At 37.8% G+C, this 18671-nt stretch overlaps 6 protein-coding genes across 7 annotated transcripts; 3 read left to right on the forward strand and 3 right to left on the reverse strand.

Moving 5' to 3' along the window:
• Positions 1–27: 27 nt before the first annotated feature.
• LOC135168934 (pelle-like serine/threonine-protein kinase pik-1) lies at positions 28–2674 on the reverse strand. Its single transcript, XM_064133561.1, has 5 exons — positions 2657–2674; positions 2276–2423; positions 1359–1985; positions 745–1184; positions 28–595 (listed from the first exon to the last, which is right to left on the reverse strand). The coding sequence occupies exons 1-5, from the start codon at positions 2657–2659 to the stop codon at positions 230–232; spliced, it is 1584 nt and encodes a 527-aa protein (XP_063989631.1). The 5' UTR covers positions 2660–2674; the 3' UTR covers positions 28–229.
• A 609-nt stretch (positions 2675–3283) lies between these two features.
• LOC135168929 (endoplasmin) lies at positions 3284–6896 on the forward strand. Its single transcript, XM_064133554.1, has 2 exons — positions 3284–3470; positions 3881–6896. Exons 1-2 carry the CDS (start codon positions 3422–3424, stop codon positions 6235–6237), a joined length of 2406 nt encoding a protein of 801 aa, XP_063989624.1. The 5' UTR covers positions 3284–3421; the 3' UTR covers positions 6238–6896.
• Nup160 (Nucleoporin 160kD) lies at positions 6593–11936 on the reverse strand. Its single transcript, XM_064133547.1, has 4 exons — positions 11705–11936; positions 7332–11362; positions 7141–7246; positions 6593–7034 (listed from the first exon to the last, which is right to left on the reverse strand). Exons 1-4 carry the CDS (start codon positions 11787–11789, stop codon positions 7024–7026), a joined length of 4233 nt encoding a protein of 1410 aa, XP_063989617.1. The 5' UTR covers positions 11790–11936; the 3' UTR covers positions 6593–7023.
• A 411-nt stretch (positions 11937–12347) lies between these two features.
• LOC135168949 (small ribosomal subunit protein eS27) lies at positions 12348–13422 on the forward strand. Its single transcript, XM_064133595.1, has 2 exons — positions 12348–12490; positions 13101–13422. The coding sequence occupies exon 2, from the start codon at positions 13102–13104 to the stop codon at positions 13357–13359; it is 258 nt and encodes an 85-aa protein (XP_063989665.1). The 5' UTR covers positions 12348–12490; position 13101; the 3' UTR covers positions 13360–13422.
• Positions 13208–15259, reverse strand: LOC135168946 (uncharacterized). Of its 2 annotated transcripts, none has more exons than XM_064133591.1 (4): positions 15104–15259; positions 14669–14757; positions 14318–14448; positions 13208–14068 (listed from the first exon to the last, which is right to left on the reverse strand). In XM_064133591.1, the coding sequence occupies exons 2-4, from the start codon at positions 14744–14746 to the stop codon at positions 13636–13638; spliced, it is 642 nt and encodes a 213-aa protein (XP_063989661.1). In that variant the 5' UTR covers positions 14747–14757; positions 15104–15259; the 3' UTR covers positions 13208–13635. The 2 variants fall into 2 exon arrangements, with proteins under 2 accessions (XP_063989661.1, XP_063989659.1); XM_064133589.1 differs by having other exon boundaries at positions 14864–15253.
• Positions 15260–15376: 117 nt separating this feature from the next.
• Positions 15377–18027, forward strand: LOC135168931 (guanine nucleotide-binding protein-like 3 homolog). Its single transcript, XM_064133556.1, has 4 exons — positions 15377–15528; positions 15641–15742; positions 16182–17283; positions 17466–18027. Exons 1-4 carry the CDS (start codon positions 15510–15512, stop codon positions 17956–17958), a joined length of 1716 nt encoding a protein of 571 aa, XP_063989626.1. The 5' UTR covers positions 15377–15509; the 3' UTR covers positions 17959–18027.
• Positions 18028–18671: the final 644 nt, after the last annotated feature.

The raw sequence follows: 18671 nt of genomic DNA on the forward strand, positions 1-18671 counted from the left end.
ACACCCGATAAATGAATAAATAGATCATTTAAAAAAATACTTAATTTATTTATTTCCTATATTCACCTACAATTAGAGTTTTATTCTACAATGTATTATAAACAAAGGGGAAAGTTTATTTACAGTTAATAAAATAATACTAGAATCCATTCAACACAATTCAAACGGATTGAAGGAAAAATCCATAGTTTCATTAAAAATGTCATGATTTCTGTGTTTTTTGTTTTGCCTATTCTCTTTGATATAAAATATTAAAATTCAATTTTTCAAAGACAGCAGCCATTTCCGGCCTATGTTTAGCAAGTCCATTGGAGCACCAGTTTCCAACAAGAATTAGATGATTGTAAACCTCTTTATTGGTTAGACCAGCCTTTCTATCCATTAACTGCGACAGGTCCCATTTTTTCTCGAACCAGTGATTAATCAGGTCTTTCAAATACTTATGATCAGATCGGGATTGATCGTAAATTGGGAGCCCAGTGGCTAGTTCAAACATTACGACACCATATGAGTAAGTATCGATTTTTCGAGATAATGTTTTATTCACCAAAAAATCGTCCGGAAGATAGGGTCTCGTTCCTTGAATTTTGCTGACCTAAAAGGAAATTGTCATTTAAAAATAGAAACGATTTATTCAATAATTATCGAAAAACAATTAAAATGCATGGTGAAAGAAGCATGAATGAAAATTAAAATTTGGCGAAGCTGGAAAACTCCGATTAATACATTAGAACAATAATTTACCTTTATCGAGTCCTCTTTAGAGCCTTCCCGAGCGAGACCAAAGTCTCCAATCCTGGGTTCGAAATTTTTATCTAATAAAATATTAGCACTTTTGATATCTCCATGAATCAAAGGTTTTTCTCCAATTTCATGTAAATACTGCAGTCCCCTCGCAGTACCTTTGGCAATCTCGTGCCTCTGTAGCCACGTTAAAGGTGGCGTGCCGTGCCTCAACTGGAGCCTATCAGCTAGAGATCCATTTATCATAAATTGATATACGAGACACGGTGCCTCCCCGCCCATGCTGAAGGCGTAGAGAGACAAAATATTTTCGTGGGGCCGGGAATTCAAAATAGTTAGTTCCCTCAATAATTGTTGGAGCTGCTGCGCGTAGCTCTCGTCGGTTTCTGGACCTTTCCTCTCGATTTTTTTAATCGCAACTTCGGTATTTTTCCAAAGGCCTTGAAATAAAATAAAAATGTCCTTCTACTTTATTAATTATTCCAAAATATAATTTTTTTTTCAAGCCAGTAGAATAGCATGCGTAAAAAAGATTTGCTTTAGATATGAACAAAAAAAAATGCAGCCAGCTAACAATTAAAAATGTAGAGACATCAGCGCATTATCAATTTTACCTCTGTAAACAATCCCGAATCCTCCTCTCCCCAGGACCAATTGTGAGTTCCATCCACCAGTAGCAATACAGAGGTCCTGATATGAAATTTGGGGCAAAGTTGCATCCTTACCAAAGGAAAATCCACTACCCCGCACCGAGCATTTTTCAGTGCATTGTGGAAGAGGAGATAACCTCGATGCTGCAGGAGGAGTCACCACCAGTAGATTATTGGAATTGCTCCGAGCTGGTTGAGGTGGACAGAGAAAACCTGGTTTATTGATGATCTTAACGCTATCCTTAGTCCCCTGGCAATTGTGAATTATATTTTTTTGTTCCATAGGATGTCGGATAGTGATTTCATTGAAGTTCTGAGCCCCAATTTTCGAGTCTGCATTATGGTGCTTTGTCCTCCTGGCTAGAATTGTCTTGGCATTCCCCTCACCTCGATCGATTAACACGTGGTATTTTGGGTCTACGAACGGCTTGAGAATCAACATGGCACGGTAATGTTGCATTTGAGATAGCAAACCGAATAATTCACATATCTTGTGATTATGTTGACCCCAGAGCTCTAACAGGTGGTCCATCGGATTTTTCACCTCTCGAAGGGATAATATTGTTGAATGAGTGTACTTCATCCATTTTCCTAAGGGAATTCATAAGAGGTTAATCAGTGAAATAGTAAAAATAGCTAGGAATTTTTTATACAAGTGTAATGCTAGAATATATTAAAAAATGGGAAAGATGATGACTAAAATCGATGCTGCCCTTTGTATCTCCAAATAACCTCACTTCCATTATTTTATTTTGTATCATTGTTATTTTTTTTCGTCAAGTAAGAAGGAACAAGGAATATAACCTCGATAACTATGACTCACAATGCGACCATTCAAAGATTACATTTTGATAAAATAAGGAATTAACTACGACTCTTACCCGCAAGTTCCTCCCACCAACTATTCTCATTTAGTAGTTTACACAATTCATCTCGTTCAAAAAATGGTAAATCGTATACGTAAATGATGTTGCTATCATCTAAACACTGTCCAGACATTCTTAAAAGCGTTGTCAACAACTGCTGCAGCTGTTTTTGGCACTATACTAAAGTCAGCATAAGTTTTAACATCGGGTATAACCCGAAGTCTACCCCCTCCCTTCTTCGCGCATGCGTAATTTCAGGATATTACCGCGTTACCCACATGAAGGGAGAAGGGAGGGGAGACTTCGGGTTATACCCGATGTTAAAACTTATGCTGACTTTAGAATAAAAGAACACAGGTCTTTCGTTCGACGTTCGACCTAAACACAATACATAACCATTTTGTTTTGCTAATTTCCCTGCACGTGGCGAATAGAGACATCTCTATTTTTCATGAATACATTAACGTAGGAGAAACGTCTGGTGCACAAGGAATCTCTCTTTCTCTCTCTCCCTCTCAGCTCTGTAGGCGGAGGGGTGATATTTTGATGTGTATCGATTAATCGAAAAATCGTGTGATAGGAAAAAATATACATTTTTCCAATAATTGATGATTTTTTTAAACAAAAACCGTTGATATCACCCCTTGTCTAGAATTACTTGTTTTTGGCTATCTGATACAGATGGCAGCAGAGTAGTCTCAATTCCATTTATCAACAAGTATTGAATAAAGATGGTCAGATACATATATCTTTAATTATTAACAAATGAAAGACAAAAACTATCAAAATGTGAGCTCTCCATTGATCTATATTTTTTCTAAAGAAAAAAAACAGAATAAGTAAATAAAAATTTGTGTATCTGCATCTTCTAGAAACATGTTTTCGACCAATAGAAGTCCGCCATTTGGATAGTGAATCCACCGGAGGTGTTTCTATTGGTTTACGTAGACTGCGTGGTCGCATCGCATTGGTTACTAAGTAATCGACACACGCTTACACCTTAATCTGACTCGTCGTAGGCATAAAACATCGCCGTCAGTTGCCGGAAAAATACTTCATAGTGTAGAAGTCGCTCAAATTTTCTAACGACGTGTTAATTTTTCATGTGAAGCTGTACAATTTTGACAGATTGTTTGCTCGATGTTTATTTAATTTATTATAATGAAGAATTACATGATTTATTTTGCACTTGCGTGCCTACTGCTGTCTGGTAAGTAATCACCAAGGTATTAATTGAGAAGATTGCTAATAGAGAAGATGATCAATGTGATTTACTTTAAAAAAATTGGAATCATAATGAGTATTGATAATAAAAAATAAAAATGAAAAAAAAATAGATAAATTAATGGGCTTTGATACGTTTGTTGTTTATTTTTCAAGAGATTTAGTATTTTGTTTTTTCCTCAAGTTTTCGCCAATAATTCTCCCTCGTTACATTGAATAAATCCGAACAGAAGCTCCGAAATGATAACTAATCCGATGATACACGATGGTGTTTCATTGACCACTTGGCAAAATAGATTTTTTGAGTGTTACTTCCTCAGGAAAAAATTTTTTTTGTTTATGATAAATGATAAATTAGGAATTCATGTTGAATAATAACAAATTACAAAATTTCAGGAGTAGCCCAAGCTAAAATTGATGAAGAAGCGGATCTCCCCACCGTTGAACAGGATTTGGGTTCGTCTCGCGAGGCTTCTCGTACCGATGATGAAGCGGTTCAACGAGAGAGTGAGGCCATCAATATTGATGGTCTAAACCCCGCGCAACTTCAACAACTTCGCGACAAGGGGGAAAAATTCGCCTTTCAAACTGAAGTCAACCGAATGATGAAGTTAATCATCAACTCCCTCTATCAGAATAAGGAGATTTTCCTCAGAGAACTCATCTCCAATGCATCAGATGCCCTTGACAAGATTCGTCTTCTATCCCTGACTGACAAAGGCGTTTTAGATACAAATCCGGAGCTTTCAATTCGCATAAAAGCGGATGTTGATAATAAAATTCTTCACATTACGGATTCCGGTATTGGAATGACAAAAGCAGATCTTATTAACAATTTAGGAACAATTGCCAAATCTGGAACAGCTGAATTTTTGGGGAAAATGCAAAGCAAGGAGAATAGCCAAGACATGAATGACATGATTGGACAATTCGGTGTAGGTTTTTATTCAGGATTCCTTGTCGCAAATAAAATGATTGTTACCACAAAGCACAATGATGACAAACAATATATTTGGGAGTCTGATAGCAGCCGTTATACTATTCTTGAAGACCCAAGGGGTGATACGTTGAAGCGAGGAACAACTATCTCTTTGCATCTCAAGGACGAAGCTAAAGATTTCATCGATCAAGAAACGATTAGGAATTTGATCAAGAAATACTCGCAATTTATTAACTTCAAGATATACATGTGGAGCAGTAAGACTATTGAAGTTGAGGATGAAGAAGTGGAGAAATCTGAAGAGAAGAGCGAAGAAGTTAAGGATGATGTGGATAAAAATGAAGATGAAGATGTTGAGGTGGAAGAAGCATCTGAAGAGCCCGAAAACAAGAAGAAAAAGACGATTTCAAAAACTGTCTGGGACTGGGAGCTCTTGAACGATGCTAAACCTATATGGAGTCTGAAGCCCACCGAGGTTTCTGAGTCCAACTACACCAACTTTTACAAGACCCTCACCGGAGACACACAAGAGCCCCTCGCCAAGGTTCATTTCAACGCAGAAGGCGAAGTATCCTTCAAGGCTCTTCTCTTCATCCCAAAGGTTCAGCCCAGTGATAGTTTCAATAAATACGGAACCAAGGCGAACAATATTAAACTCTACGTTCGCAGAGTCTTCATTACCGATACATTCAATGACATGATGCCAAACTACCTTTCTTTCATTCGGGGAATAGTTGATTCGGATGATCTCCCTCTCAACATCTCAAGGGAAAACCTTCAACAGCATAAGCTAATCAAAGTGATCAAGAAAAAGCTTGTCCGTAAGGTTTTGGATATAATAAAGAAACTGTCCAAAGAGGATACCGACAAATTCTGGCATGAGTACAGCACCAACATCAAACTGGGAGTTATAGAAGACAATCAAAATCGTGCAAGGCTCTCTAAACTCCTTCAATTCAAATCCTCGAAGAAGGATCTGACGAATTTGATTGACTACGTTGACAGGATGAAACCAACACAGAAAGCGATCTTCTACGTCGCTGGAAGTTCCGAAAGCGAAGTGAAAAACTCGCCGTTCGTTGAGAGACTCACCAAAAAGGGATACGAAGTTCTCTACCTGACTGAAGCTGTTGATGAATATGCAATTTCTGCTATTCCGTTATTCGAAGGAAAGAAATTCCAGAATGTTGCTAAAGAAGGATTTACACTCGATGACAGTGAGAAGGGTAAAGAGAAGATGGAGGAGCTGAAATCTGCATTTGAACCGCTGACCAAGTGGTTAAACACTATTTTAAGTGATCACATCAGTAAAGCCGTTATTTCCGAACGATTGACTGAATCACCGTGTGCACTGGTCGCTAGCATGTTTGGCTGGACTGGAAATATGGAGAGATTAGCTATTTCCAATGCCCATCAAAAGGCTGATGATCCACAGAAAACATACTATTTGAACCAAAAGAAAACTTTGGAAATTAATCCCAGACATTCACTGATCAGGGAGCTATTGAGGCGGGTACAGCTCGATACGGAAGATCCCACAGCCAAAGATATTGCAGTGATGATGTTCAAGACTGCCACGCTGAGAAGTGGCTACATGCTCAAAGAGACATCCAGCTTTGCTGAGAGCGTTGAATTGTTGATGAAGAAAACACTGGGAATTCCTCTAGACGAGTTGCCTGAGGAGGAGGTGGAGGAGGACGAGGAGCAACAGGAGAATGACATTCTGGAAGGAAAGGATGAGAAAACTGGTGCGGAAGAGGAGTTAGATGCCGAGGAAGAGGAGAGCAAAGACGATGAACACGATGAACTTTGAAGAGTTGAGGTGTTAATGAGTGATAAAATCAGTACTGAAATTCTTTCAGTTGTAATACTACTGAAATTAGTGAACTGAAAAATTTCACAGACATTTTTCATTGAGGAGATTTCCAGCTTTGAATATTCTTTCTCTCTCTCCTCATTCGCTCTTTCACGACATTCGATCATAGCTCATGAGCTTTAAATATAAGGAAATATTCGAGATATTCAGTATGCTGTGAATATTTGTTGTTAATCATTCCGTTGTTTCATCAATAACGGATTTGCTGACGAAAGATCGCTCTATTTTTTATTGAAAAAACTATCATAGAGGGTCCTGAAAGAGTTTCGCCTCATTATATTTACTCCTCAGATTTATAAATAAGTTTCGCCATGTTCTATCAAACAACAAATTGTCAACAGTGATTTTTTGGTTTCCACCAGCCTAGCATCTTGCATGTTCCATATCGTCGATTCAATTACCAGTGACATTCAAGTTTCAAGTTTATCTCATTTTTTCGAAATCTAATCTCTGAGAGAGAAGAAGTTCATTTGAAAATTGTATATGTGTGGAACTTTTCCATTTCCTGTGAATACAAAATTAAGTGAGGAGTGTTTCAACATTGTATGTAAATGCTATTGTAATGTGTATGAAATAAAAAAAACAAACATTTACAATTGAAGTTCATATTACTTAACGGAAAAAAAATAATTTTTAACACATAAGTTTTGACTTTCATTGGAAATTATTTATTCATATTTAACAAGAGGTTTTTTTTACCGAAGTCTGCAGGAATTACGGCCGTCAAGTATCCTCTGAAATTGATCAACGAGTATTATCAATATTGTGGATCATATTGGTTCATTCAGAATTAATTTCACTTGAAATTGAAATTTACGAATAGATCAGTTGAGTACTTACTGTGTTTAATTGCCAATTTACTGACTTTGAATCGCACCATATCGTCAGAAACTCTCACCACTGTTTCGACATACTGATTAAGTGCTCTCTTCAGCCTTTCGTAGCTCTATGAAAATAAGGGAAAAAATTTCTAATTATTGATAAACAATCAAATAACGATAAATTAACTTTTATAATTTTACATCACCAACCTCAACATAAACGTTATCTTCCATCTTTGCATGTTCAAATTCCTTCAAAAGCAATTCGACAGTGTTAAGTGGCAACCAGACAGGGGCGCCCGTTGCCACAATAGGCTGCTGTAGCCCAAAGTACTCCATACCCTCTCCGAGGACAGCGTTGATATAATCTACAGCAAGATCGCAAGCTTCTAGGAGTCTCCCACTTGCAAGGATAATCCTCAATAATTCAGCGGCATTCCTCTTTTTGTACGACCCCATCAGCCACTGGGGTAGAAAAGCCCCCAAATGTAAAAGTTGTTTCCCCACTGCCTTGTGCAATTCACTGCTGTCCTCCTCTTCATTATCCAGCGTCAATCGTTCCAAAAGTCTCCAAGAGACATCAGCAACATTACTGCCACATCCAACAATATCATACACATCGTTCTGAATTAACCAATCCCAGGCATCATTATCCTCACTCTGACTTAACCTGAGACACTGCGAAGCCAGTGTTTCCAGTACAGATGTCTTGGAAATTCCGAACTCTTTGCAAAGGTGGAGAGCAGTTGTGTACAATCCGATATTAGCTAGAACTGCTATTAATTCTGATGGTTCAGCTCGTGCCACTGTATGTATTTCTGAATTCATCTTGGATAATTCCAATCTGGCATCAACTAACCAATATTCCTTCTGAATATCCTTGATTTCTAGTACTTCAACAAATTTCTTCACCTTGTAATGTAGGACTTCTTTGCCATCAACACTCCTCTTCTTTTTGGGTTTGATTTCTTCTGGATAACACTGCTCCACGACAGGTCTTACGATCCACCTATATTTTTCACTGACAAGACTGAGGGCATTTATACAAGCTAGCAGGCATTGAGCTTGCTTGGAGATGATTTCAACCGAGTGAGACTCCTGACCCAGTCGCAACGCCTGTTCGTACATAACAGAAGCTGCTTTCCTCATGTTACCTTTATTAATGTGAAAGCTGTACAAAAAATTGTAGTAATTGTTTTCCATCAGATCGACACTTCTGGCTCGACCCATGACAATTCTCTCGAGGTCTTCGTACATGTCAACATAGGGAAACGAGATAAGATCGATGAGTTTTTTCCTTTCAAAGAGAGTCACAACAAGCTGACGAAGGCAATCACTACGTCTGGCGGCATCTGGATTAGAATTTAGGCAGTGATAGGCTTCAGTGTGATGACCAAGGTTGAGATGTTGAGTGAAGATGATGGAATGAAGAGTTGGAAGGTTCGGATCCTCCTTACTGGCAACTGTGATAGCAGCTTCTGCCAATTCAATAATGCAGTCGGAGGCGTTATGCTGAGAGAAGAGTTCTATAGCTTTCAAGTAATAGCAGACGAGGGCCTGAGATTCCGTTGGCATAGGTGAGTCCAGCAGTGTGGAGACAAGGAAATTATCAGTGAGAATGCCACTGGAAGCCCTCAGTAAATTGTCGCAGGCTTTAAATGTTTCCCCCATTTCCAAGAGAGCAATAGCCAGAATGAACCGTCGAGAGGCAGAATTCCATTCGCACCAGGTCGACAGCAATCTGACATAGGCTTGAACGAGTAGAAATTGACAGGAGGAGAGAAGCCACTCTGGAAAGATGAAGTTGCCGGAAATCGGCCAGACCAGCTGGGCAACGAGGGTCACTTGCGTGAGGAGACCGCAGTGCCAGGGAACAACTGATGTGGGAGAAAGGACAAGAGTGCTAGCCATCAGAGTGTGAGCGTGCTTTGCCCCGCCATTCTGGATGAACAACTCCAATAAACTCATCGTACGCTGCTGTCTACTCGTACTTCCCCTCGTGTCTATGAGCCTCAATGTACCCAGACGCTGCATACTCGTTTCCAGTAGTGCTTGTGGAGGTGTTGATGATATTGTGGTCTCACTGATCCAGGTGACAACATAATAAGCTTGTGTTAATACTACAGTTCGTGGTGCAAGAGATGATTTTATTGAATGCAGCATTCTTGAGTCAAACACCTCGGGCCTGCTCAAAATAATTCTCTGCAGAATTAATAGATCCCTGCAAATGGAAAATCTCACTAATGCAATCTGTGCTACACTCTCAGCAATCGTAGAAATACCCAGTTGACTCGAGAATAAATGCCCAAAGTTTAGCATTAACCTGGATCTCTCAGGTTCACTATCGACTTTCATTTTATCAGGCTGTCCAAGATCATATGTCAGAGCCTCCAATAACATCGCCATTGCAGCTGATGGGTCTTTGATATTGTCCAGCTTATTGTGTAGCTCCATTTGAAAGTTATAATCTGAGAAAGGATCGTCAGGCTCCAATGACAGCCTTGACAATAACTCCTCAATCACGATATCTGGACTTTTCAGATGATACAAATCCTTTTCAATTCCCGTCTTCACTTCTTCCGACAGTTGTTCCTCCAGCATTCCAAGAGCGCTCATCAAATAAATAAGATCTTGACACGTATCTTCATCGTGAGAGAGAATGGGAGTTGTCTTAAATTTTGAAGCATAACATTTCTCGTTGGACAGCATCAGATGTTCCAGGGCTTCCATTGGTCGCAACAGAGAAAAGGACGATTTCTTTAATAGCGCAGCTCCATAAACTGACGGAAGTAGAAGTAAGCCGATGGGTCTGCTACCATTAATATGGTATTGAATGACACAAGAGTAGAACCTCCACCAACACCTATTGGCAATTTCCAAATAATCCTCATCTGTCATTTCGTAGTCCATGACTTCGGACTGAATCTCAACCTCAACAGCCATGCAGACTCGTTCCTTGAGAACTGCTGGGGAGAGGGTGATGTCTGAGAGAAGATTCGATCTGCGATAGATACTGAGAGCCCGTGTAATGTCAGCTAAGGAGAATTGACCAGGATGAAAGATGTAGTTTATGTAGGACTGACGAGGGTCTGTGCCTGCATCTGTCAGAATGTAGTCCCGGTCAGGAGGCTGCTCCAGTACTGCTGTTTCCCAATCGGAATTCACCTGTGCTCCATTCAAAGGTAGTTGAGCGTGAGTAACAGCAACCTTGTCCATCTCGGTGATTCTCCAAACCGCCCACAATCTCGTTGTTGTAAATTCAAAATCAACTAAGTGTTGATCAGGAGCAAAGAGTGTGCACACCCTGATGAATTTGAACAGGCCAGCATCCTCCACTGGCTTCAAAATAGTAAACTCACAGCCATTTACGAACTTCAAATATACACCTAGATAGAGCTCACTGTCATTCCCCAGCACTTTTCTCAGCATGTGTCCATGAGTACCCTGAGAAGCCAAACAATTGTCAATGGCTACATCAGTGACAGCCACGCACTGGTTCTTGTTGCATGACCACATTCTTACGTTTCCCTCGCGACTGAGGGCAAAGAGATAGGTGTCGTTATTAAAATTATGGATGACAAGAGACATGGCAACTTGTCCTTCAGTGCCTCTCCCCCGGAAAGCGGTTGCAATTCCTGACAGGAATCGGGGAACTATCGAATCCTGCTTCAATTCACTCGTGTGAACTAGTCCTGTTATTGAATCCAGTCGTAACACTAAAATACTTCCTGACGAGTAGGCGAAGGCGAATATAGCTTCTTCGTGAGGAACAACGAGCCAAGAAGCAGCAGCATGAGAGACTGGAATATTTGTGGTGCCTGGAGTAGAAATTATGTGAAACGAATGGGGATCTCGAGCATTTTGGCTAGATGCTTCGCCCAAAATTGACTGAACTGAGAGCTCGGGGTGGGCGCCCAGCAGATGGTCTTGCTTGTGGATTTTGTCTGGATGAGGGAAGGTTAATTTGTGAACACTCGAGACTGTTGCTACCAGAATAATGACCGAGTTGACTGTTTCGTGAATCGTTATGCCGTCTAGGATCGGTGTGTCTGTGAACTTGTAACGAACCTTACAGCCCACCAGATTCATATCCAAAGAGTGCTCGATCAGTTCGAGAATGTCGTGAGAAATCCTCCAATAGATGAAGCGGTTGCGAGTGTAGTACTTGTACGAATCTTTGTAGGAGTAACCGCCTGCTCTCTCCGGGACTTTTATATCCTGGAGGGTGCTCTGACTTCCACCTAGATATTCATTAATCAGTAATTAGCGAAAAGACGAAGTCTACAAAGGGATAAAATCAAGGAAAACTATTGTAGGGCTAAAAAGTCGAATAAATAAATTTATATAAATAGAAGATTCAACATATAGAAATTTATTTACTATCTTTTCATTCGTTTCTACGGTCGCCAAAAAATTAACAAGTGGTATTTTCTCCTTAAAAAGTTAACATATAATTAATTTCAAGTTTTGTTTCTACAAAAAAAAAGCTGTATTTGTAATTACTGAACAAGACAATCATTTTGCAAGATGAGGTATTTAAATGCAAGGAGAATCCCTCGTAGGAGGTTATCCAAATTATTTACCGGTGTCCAGTGTTATTTCCTTCCATTTCTCCGGCTGCGTTTGATCAGGTATAACTTCTCGATATCCCAAGGGAAATTCATTCATTGTAAATATTTGTTGAATCACTTGAATGTCATTAATTCACTGAATAAAAATACGTATTCACTCGAGAATGTAATAAACGGACAACAGAATGTATGAAAAATTCGGCATTTTCCAAGCTTCCAGCGGTTAGCCTGGGTTGCCACAATTTCAAATGGGCCCTACGTTGGGGGCAGCACAGTCTAAAATCTAGGGAAAATATATATTTTACTTTCCGGTATAGTGTGATGAAAAAATTTAATTGTGAAATACAATAAAAAACTCCCTTTCAGAGAACGAGATGATTGAATTTTCCTAAATTGCCAAATAGTGCTGAGGATGTGTAAAAATTGTAATGTTGTGGCACAAAAAAAAATCTGCAGAATATTACGAAATTTTAATTAAAAAAAAATTTTAATCTCCTAAAACCAAAAACATTGTAATTTATGTACTCAAATAAATATGTGAAATATTCATTAATTAAGATTAAATAGCCTGAATCATCAAATTATTCAATTTCATTGATCATTAAAAGATTTTGAAAATAGAAGTTCTCGTTCTAAACACCCTAGTGACATTTTCTAGAGACATTTCGCCCTCTAAAATTTTCTAACATGTCGAATATCTCTCCCATGTTCGTTCCTTTCCAGTTCTTTACATCGTGCTACAAACACGTGGCGGAAGTTGTATTTTACAATTTTCAAGTGAATTACTGACCCAAACACGTAAGTATCATATATAAATTCTGTCCAAGTACTTAATAATTATATTTTTCATTAATTTGGGACTTATTTGCCACGGGAAGCTCAAAATGTCATACCGGGAGCATCTGCGAGCCAGAGCTTTCCGGAAGATTTTGTGGTAAAGATTACTTTGATCTGATGGACAATTTTTACTGTTTTTTTTCAGTGTTTGAATATTTAAGCTAATAATTATGTGGAAAAATTGTCTCATCAATGTAAGCACCCACTTCGGAGGTGTTTCAAGGAGCAATTCAAACATAACCTAACGACGAATGTCATAATGTTCCCTATAGATTTGAGCGAATAAAACGAATGTTCCATTCCATTTTTAATTTGTTCGAGATAATCTTGAGATTTTACATGAGAGAGTTATATACCTTTTCACCTGAATTGGAGGCAAATTTGCAGGGAATATCTCTTTTCTTTGTAGAATTACATTTACAAAATTTTTTTCATAATGAGGACATGACTCATTTAGTGGCTATAATTTTAGACGCGAGATTATTTCCATTACTGCTAGATTCTCCTTCCTTCTAAGCTCTGTCGATTTGAAACAAATAATTAAATGGTTTACACTCATTATTTGTTGCAGAATGCCATTGGCAAAAGACTTTCTTCATCCCAGCCCAGCTGAAGAGAAAAGGAAACACAAACTAAAGCGTCTAGTACAGAAGCCGAACAGTTACTTCATGGATGTAAAATGCCCAGGATGTTATGCAATTAAGACCATCTTCTCGCATGCCCAGAGGCCCGTCGAGTGCGACGGTTGCCGCACAATTCTTTGCACTCCAACAGGAGGCAAAGCTCGTCTCACCGAAGGATGCTCGTTCAGGAGGAAGGTCCAGTGTTAAATAAAATGTCAACACACTTTTCATTAAAACAATAAAAGAAAAATTCAAGAAATACCCAAAAAATTATGGAATGATTTTTTTATAGATATTAGGTTTATGTTTAAACCCCTTAAAAACTATTTACTGGTTTACTTTTACACTAATGACTATTCGAACTACTTTAATAAATGTACAATTAATAATACCAACAACAGATATTTCTTATGAAGTTTATTTATAAATAATTACATATTAATTCATGAAGTATTTACAGGTAAAGAATTGATGATGATATATTCACATATTTTCCATATTTTCAAGTATTTTCACCAGAATTAAAGTTCCATCATTGAGTTTCTGGTATTTAAAGGCTTCTCGAGACTCCGAAGAATTTTTTAAACGCATTAAGCAAAATGATTTATTATTCTCTTTTTCTAAACTCCAAATTTGATAAAAATACAAATGATAGAATGATTTTTCAAAGTTCTGGGGGCTAACTGACGCCATAAGATGAAATTTTGAATGGCTTCTGGAGACATTGGAGCAGGCATTCATTGTATCGTGAAGGATTGCACATAATTTTGCAATATGAATATTTGCTAGTTGTTCTGTTACATTTGGGTGATTGATATAGGTGTCCAGTTGATCAATCAAAAGAACTCCTGGACGCGTGTGATGGGAATGAAGGTCCACCAGGAGCTCAATCAGTGCTTCATAATCTTTCAGATACCTTCAACGAAAATAGTTGAGTCAAAAAATATATTTTTTTTAATGGTAGCACTATTTATTACCGTTGGGGATAGCTGTCGAAATGTTATGCAACGAGTGCGGTAAAGATTTTTGGACGGGTATGGAACGAGCCATAAAATCGATATCGCACGTATTTCATCTGAAGTGTTGTATGACGGCATGTGTCATTTGCCGTTTACCATACGGAGTTATTTAAAACAAATCAAACAACTGAGAATTTTGTATTTACATAAATTTAACCATGCGAAATGAGTCCACCTCCAGGGCACTTCTGTCATGATATTTCGCTGGGATCGAGTCGAGGGGGGTCGGTGTTATATAGAGAACATGACGTCCCTCCAGAGCCCAGTGCATTGCCGCCTGTAATATAAGTTTGTTATACTTTGGCAAATCAGTTCAGAAAAATACTGACTACAGAATAGTTTATCATGCCCATAGAGTTTATAGATCTGGCAAAAGAACAAATTATTTTTAATTATATCATTTACTATAAAAAAACAAGTCCAAGGAAGAGAAAACTCTGGGGACCTTCGCCAGTAATAATGCATGCATCGTAATGGTTAAATTGATTTCTAGTCACCTCGAATGTAAAAATCTGTGTAATGGCATGGTCTCCAGACAATAACGTAGATTTCGTCTCATTTTGTAAGCGAAACATTTTAACCTTCTCTGAAATTTAAAATTTCGTTAGACTGGATGAAGTCATAATTGCAGGGAGATTGTATCAATCAATTAAACAAATTTTCAATGTTCAACTTTTATAAAAATAGCTCACCGTATAAAATCTGTACGTCGACTTTGATCAAGTTATGCGAGTTAAATAACGATATTTTATTGAAACATTTATCAAATGTTACAAGTAGAATTCATAATTCGTTTATGTATTTAATATTTTATGGGTTATCAAGAAAAAGAGAAGAAACTGCAATCCAAAGCTGGACATGGCAGTTCAGCTGATGAATTTTTGTTTTCAAACTGTTAGTATTCGATGAGAAGTAAGCATTTGTCAACATACATGTATGTAATGTATTGTCTCTCAGTGGGTGTTATTAGACGTTTCATTGATGAGATTGTAGTTGATAGGGGAGGTTGTCTTCGACGTTCAAAGATAGTGTGAAGTATGAACCTTCAACTTCTGCTGGAGAACCTGGTGAAGAGGTGTTTAGCGCTCTTCACCGGCGCTTGACCATTGGATAAAAGAGTAACCCAGGAATATCTCTGCTAAATTCCGTTAGAATGGCGCCACTGTACATTTCCATTAACCAAAAAATTTTTGACTCATCAAATACATTTCTCTCTGTTGTCCATGCGATATGACCACGTGAAGCTTTGCAGGTTATATCAATCAAAGTTTATCATTTTTTGTGAAAAAGTGAGTGACTCGGTGGTTATTAATTACTTTGTGAAAAGTATACAAGGAAATGGCCAAGTTTTGTTTAAGTAAGTTAAATACTGAATTACATATGCTTGAAAATTTACCACAATTTGTTGTGTTAATTTTTTCAACTGCACAATCGTTAGATAATTTTTATACTAATCATTGTTATTATAGAGAAGGGCAGCAAAAGGGTTGAGGCCCGCCAGAGATACAAGATTGAGAAGAAAGTCCGAGAGCATAACAGGAAGAAACGGAAGGAGGCGAAACATTTGAAAAGTAATTAAGCGAATCGCATATCAATGATTGTTGATTGGTGGATGACTTTGACAATGAATGGTATCAGGAGGAAGCTTCTTGGTATAACATGTGCATTTATAAAACCACTAAAGTTTATAGCCAATTACTTATATTTTTGTAAACAAGTTAATTTATCTTAGCACAGTTTGAAGATTTTATTTGATATTTCATGTTCCTATACAGATTTACCATTTATAAATATTCCTTTTTATGGTTAAACACTGTCATTTGGATGAAAAAAATTGTAGTTGCAAACATTTTTTTCAGTTAAACAGATTCTCTATGTAAAAACAAATTTGAAGCTTCCTCCTGAAATGATTGATACTACTGATACTGTTTCAAATTGTCATTGTAATTCATTTGTCTTATTCCCTGCAATTCATGCCATTAGACATTAAATTGAAAAAATACTTTCCAGAAAAACCAAAAATGATGAATATCCCCAATCAGTGTCCCTTTAAAGAAGAAATCCTTCAGGAAGTCGAAGCCATGAAGAAGCAAAACGAACTAGAGAGGGAAAAACGTCGAGAGGCAGCCCGAGAGGCCAAAAAATTGAAGGTCGCTTCCACAAATTTGCAAACCTTAGTGTCCTCGGCAGAAGCTAAGGCCCAAGCCCATGATTCTCAAACCCCCTCCACCTCTTCGTCTGCTGTCCCTTCAGCTCTCCGAGAAGAAAATTCTCTAAAAGCCTATTATAAAGAATTCAAGAAAGTCCTGGACTCTGCAGATGTTATTCTCGAGGTGGTCGATGCTCGAGATCCCCTTGGGACACGTTGCAAGCAGGTAGAGGAGGCAGTTACATCAGCAAAAGGCAATAAAAAACTGGTGTTAGTCCTCAACAAAGCTGATCTGGTTCCGAGGGAAAATTTAGATGAATGGTTGAAGTATTTACGAGGAAGTTTACCTGCAGTTGCGTTTAAAGCCTCCACACAAGAGCAATCTAAGAAGATAGGAAGAAAAAAATTGGGGCTCAAACAAGAGAATATGATTCAGAGCAGTACATGTTTCGGTGCTGAACTGCTATTGTCTCTACTTGGTAATTACTGCAGAAATGCTGGAGGAGTTAAGCAAAGTATCAGGGTGGGTATTGTAGGGCTTCCCAACGTTGGTAAATCCAGCATCATAAATTCCTTGAAGCGGAGCAAAGCCTGCAGTGTTGGTAGCACTCCTGGAATCACAAGAGCCATGCAAACCGTTCAGTTAGATTCGAAAATTAAGTTGTTAGATTCTCCTGGAATTGTTTTTGCCAATGAAAGTAACAGTGAGGATTCTTCTGTGGCTTTGAAAAATGCTGTGAAGGTTCAGAATTTGAAGGATCCGTTCACTCCAGCCACTGCTATTCTCAAGAGAATTTCAAAGACGCAAATTATGGAGCTGTATGACATGCATGATTTTGAGACTCCTGAGGAGTTTTTTGCAAAAAAAGCGGAGAGAATGGGAATGTTTAAAAAGGGGGGAATAGCTGATGTCACCGCGGCTGCCAGGAGTGTATTAAATGACTGGAACTCTGGCAAAATTAGGTAAATTATTTTTTCTTTTTCAAGTTCTTTTTTATCATAGTACGTCAATTTTCCTTTACTGTTTGTTATACAGTTATTATATACTTATACAAAAGTTTTAAGCGAAATTTTTTTTTTCGTGTCCCATTTGTTCACAACACTTCAATATTGTTTTTCAATTGAATCAATTATTTTTTACACAGGTATTACACAGTTCCTCCAGAACTACCATCTGCCCAAGTATCAGCTTCAATTATAACGAAAGACTGCGAAGAGTTCGACATAACTAAATTTACAGCAGATGAAAAAATGATGTTGGATAATATAACTGAAGACGGTTGCAAGAGGACTTCCGTAATTGATCCCCTGATTATTGACAGTACAGGTCCAGTGAACTCAGCAATGGAGAGTGAAGCAAAAAAGAAAGAATTCAAACTACAAAAAATGAATGAAAGGCGAAATACAAAATTATCAGAAACAAAGAAAAATCAGAACTTGAGGACGAAAAAGGTGGAGCCAGTCTTTGAGATCGAGGGTAACCAAAAGCTCAATAAACTCACCAAACTTCAGTTCAAAAGACAAAAGAAAGAAAAGGTCAAGAGGGAAAGGGCTGCTGGAAAATTGGCCGATCAGTTTAGCGCTTTCGATTTAAATACAAGAGATGATTATAACTTCGATACGGATTTTAACATGTGAGCAAGATCGATACAAATTTATTGTAATAGAATGATAAATAAATTTCTGTATCTTAAAAATTAATTAAAATATTTTAGAAGTCATTGGGAGATTCTAATAATATTTTTGAAATACCGACTGAAAATTATTTTACAGCGGAGTGCATATATTCAGTATGATTCAGCATATATGCTTTTATCTGAACCTGAGAAGGAACCAAAATAGAACAACGATAGGCCAAAAATCAAATTAAAATTGGAAAAAACGTTAAAGACAATTTTGACGCATTGAAATATCTAATAATGAAGAACTGATATTTTAATTATCAATATTTATTTTAGGTGTTATATGTAACGTAATTTTGAAGAATCATTTGGAACTGCTTCATTCATTCATTGTCTTTTCATTGCAATGCATGACGGAAACGGAAGTAATTTTTTCAAAGGGAGCAGCATAAAATACAGGAAATCCACTATGATACATAAATCGAATGAACGCCTAAAATACCAAATGCAAAGAAATTGTCTTCTCTTTTGCGCAATTCATTTTTATCGTTCCATACAGAAAAGTCGATGAATCAGTTAATTATGTACTCGACTGAGGAACGAGATTTTATCGCCGAAACAAACATTATTTCAAAACACGCGGATAAACAATAGTGAGACAGTTACTTTTTTTATTTTTACAATATCCGGCCAACAACTAAAAAATTTGTATCAATCTACTACTGTGTC

The sequence above is a fragment of the Diachasmimorpha longicaudata genome, chromosome 13 (assembly GCF_034640455.1).
Source record: "Diachasmimorpha longicaudata isolate KC_UGA_2023 chromosome 13, iyDiaLong2, whole genome shotgun sequence".
Classification (NCBI taxonomy): Eukaryota; Metazoa; Arthropoda; class Insecta; order Hymenoptera; family Braconidae; genus Diachasmimorpha; species Diachasmimorpha longicaudata.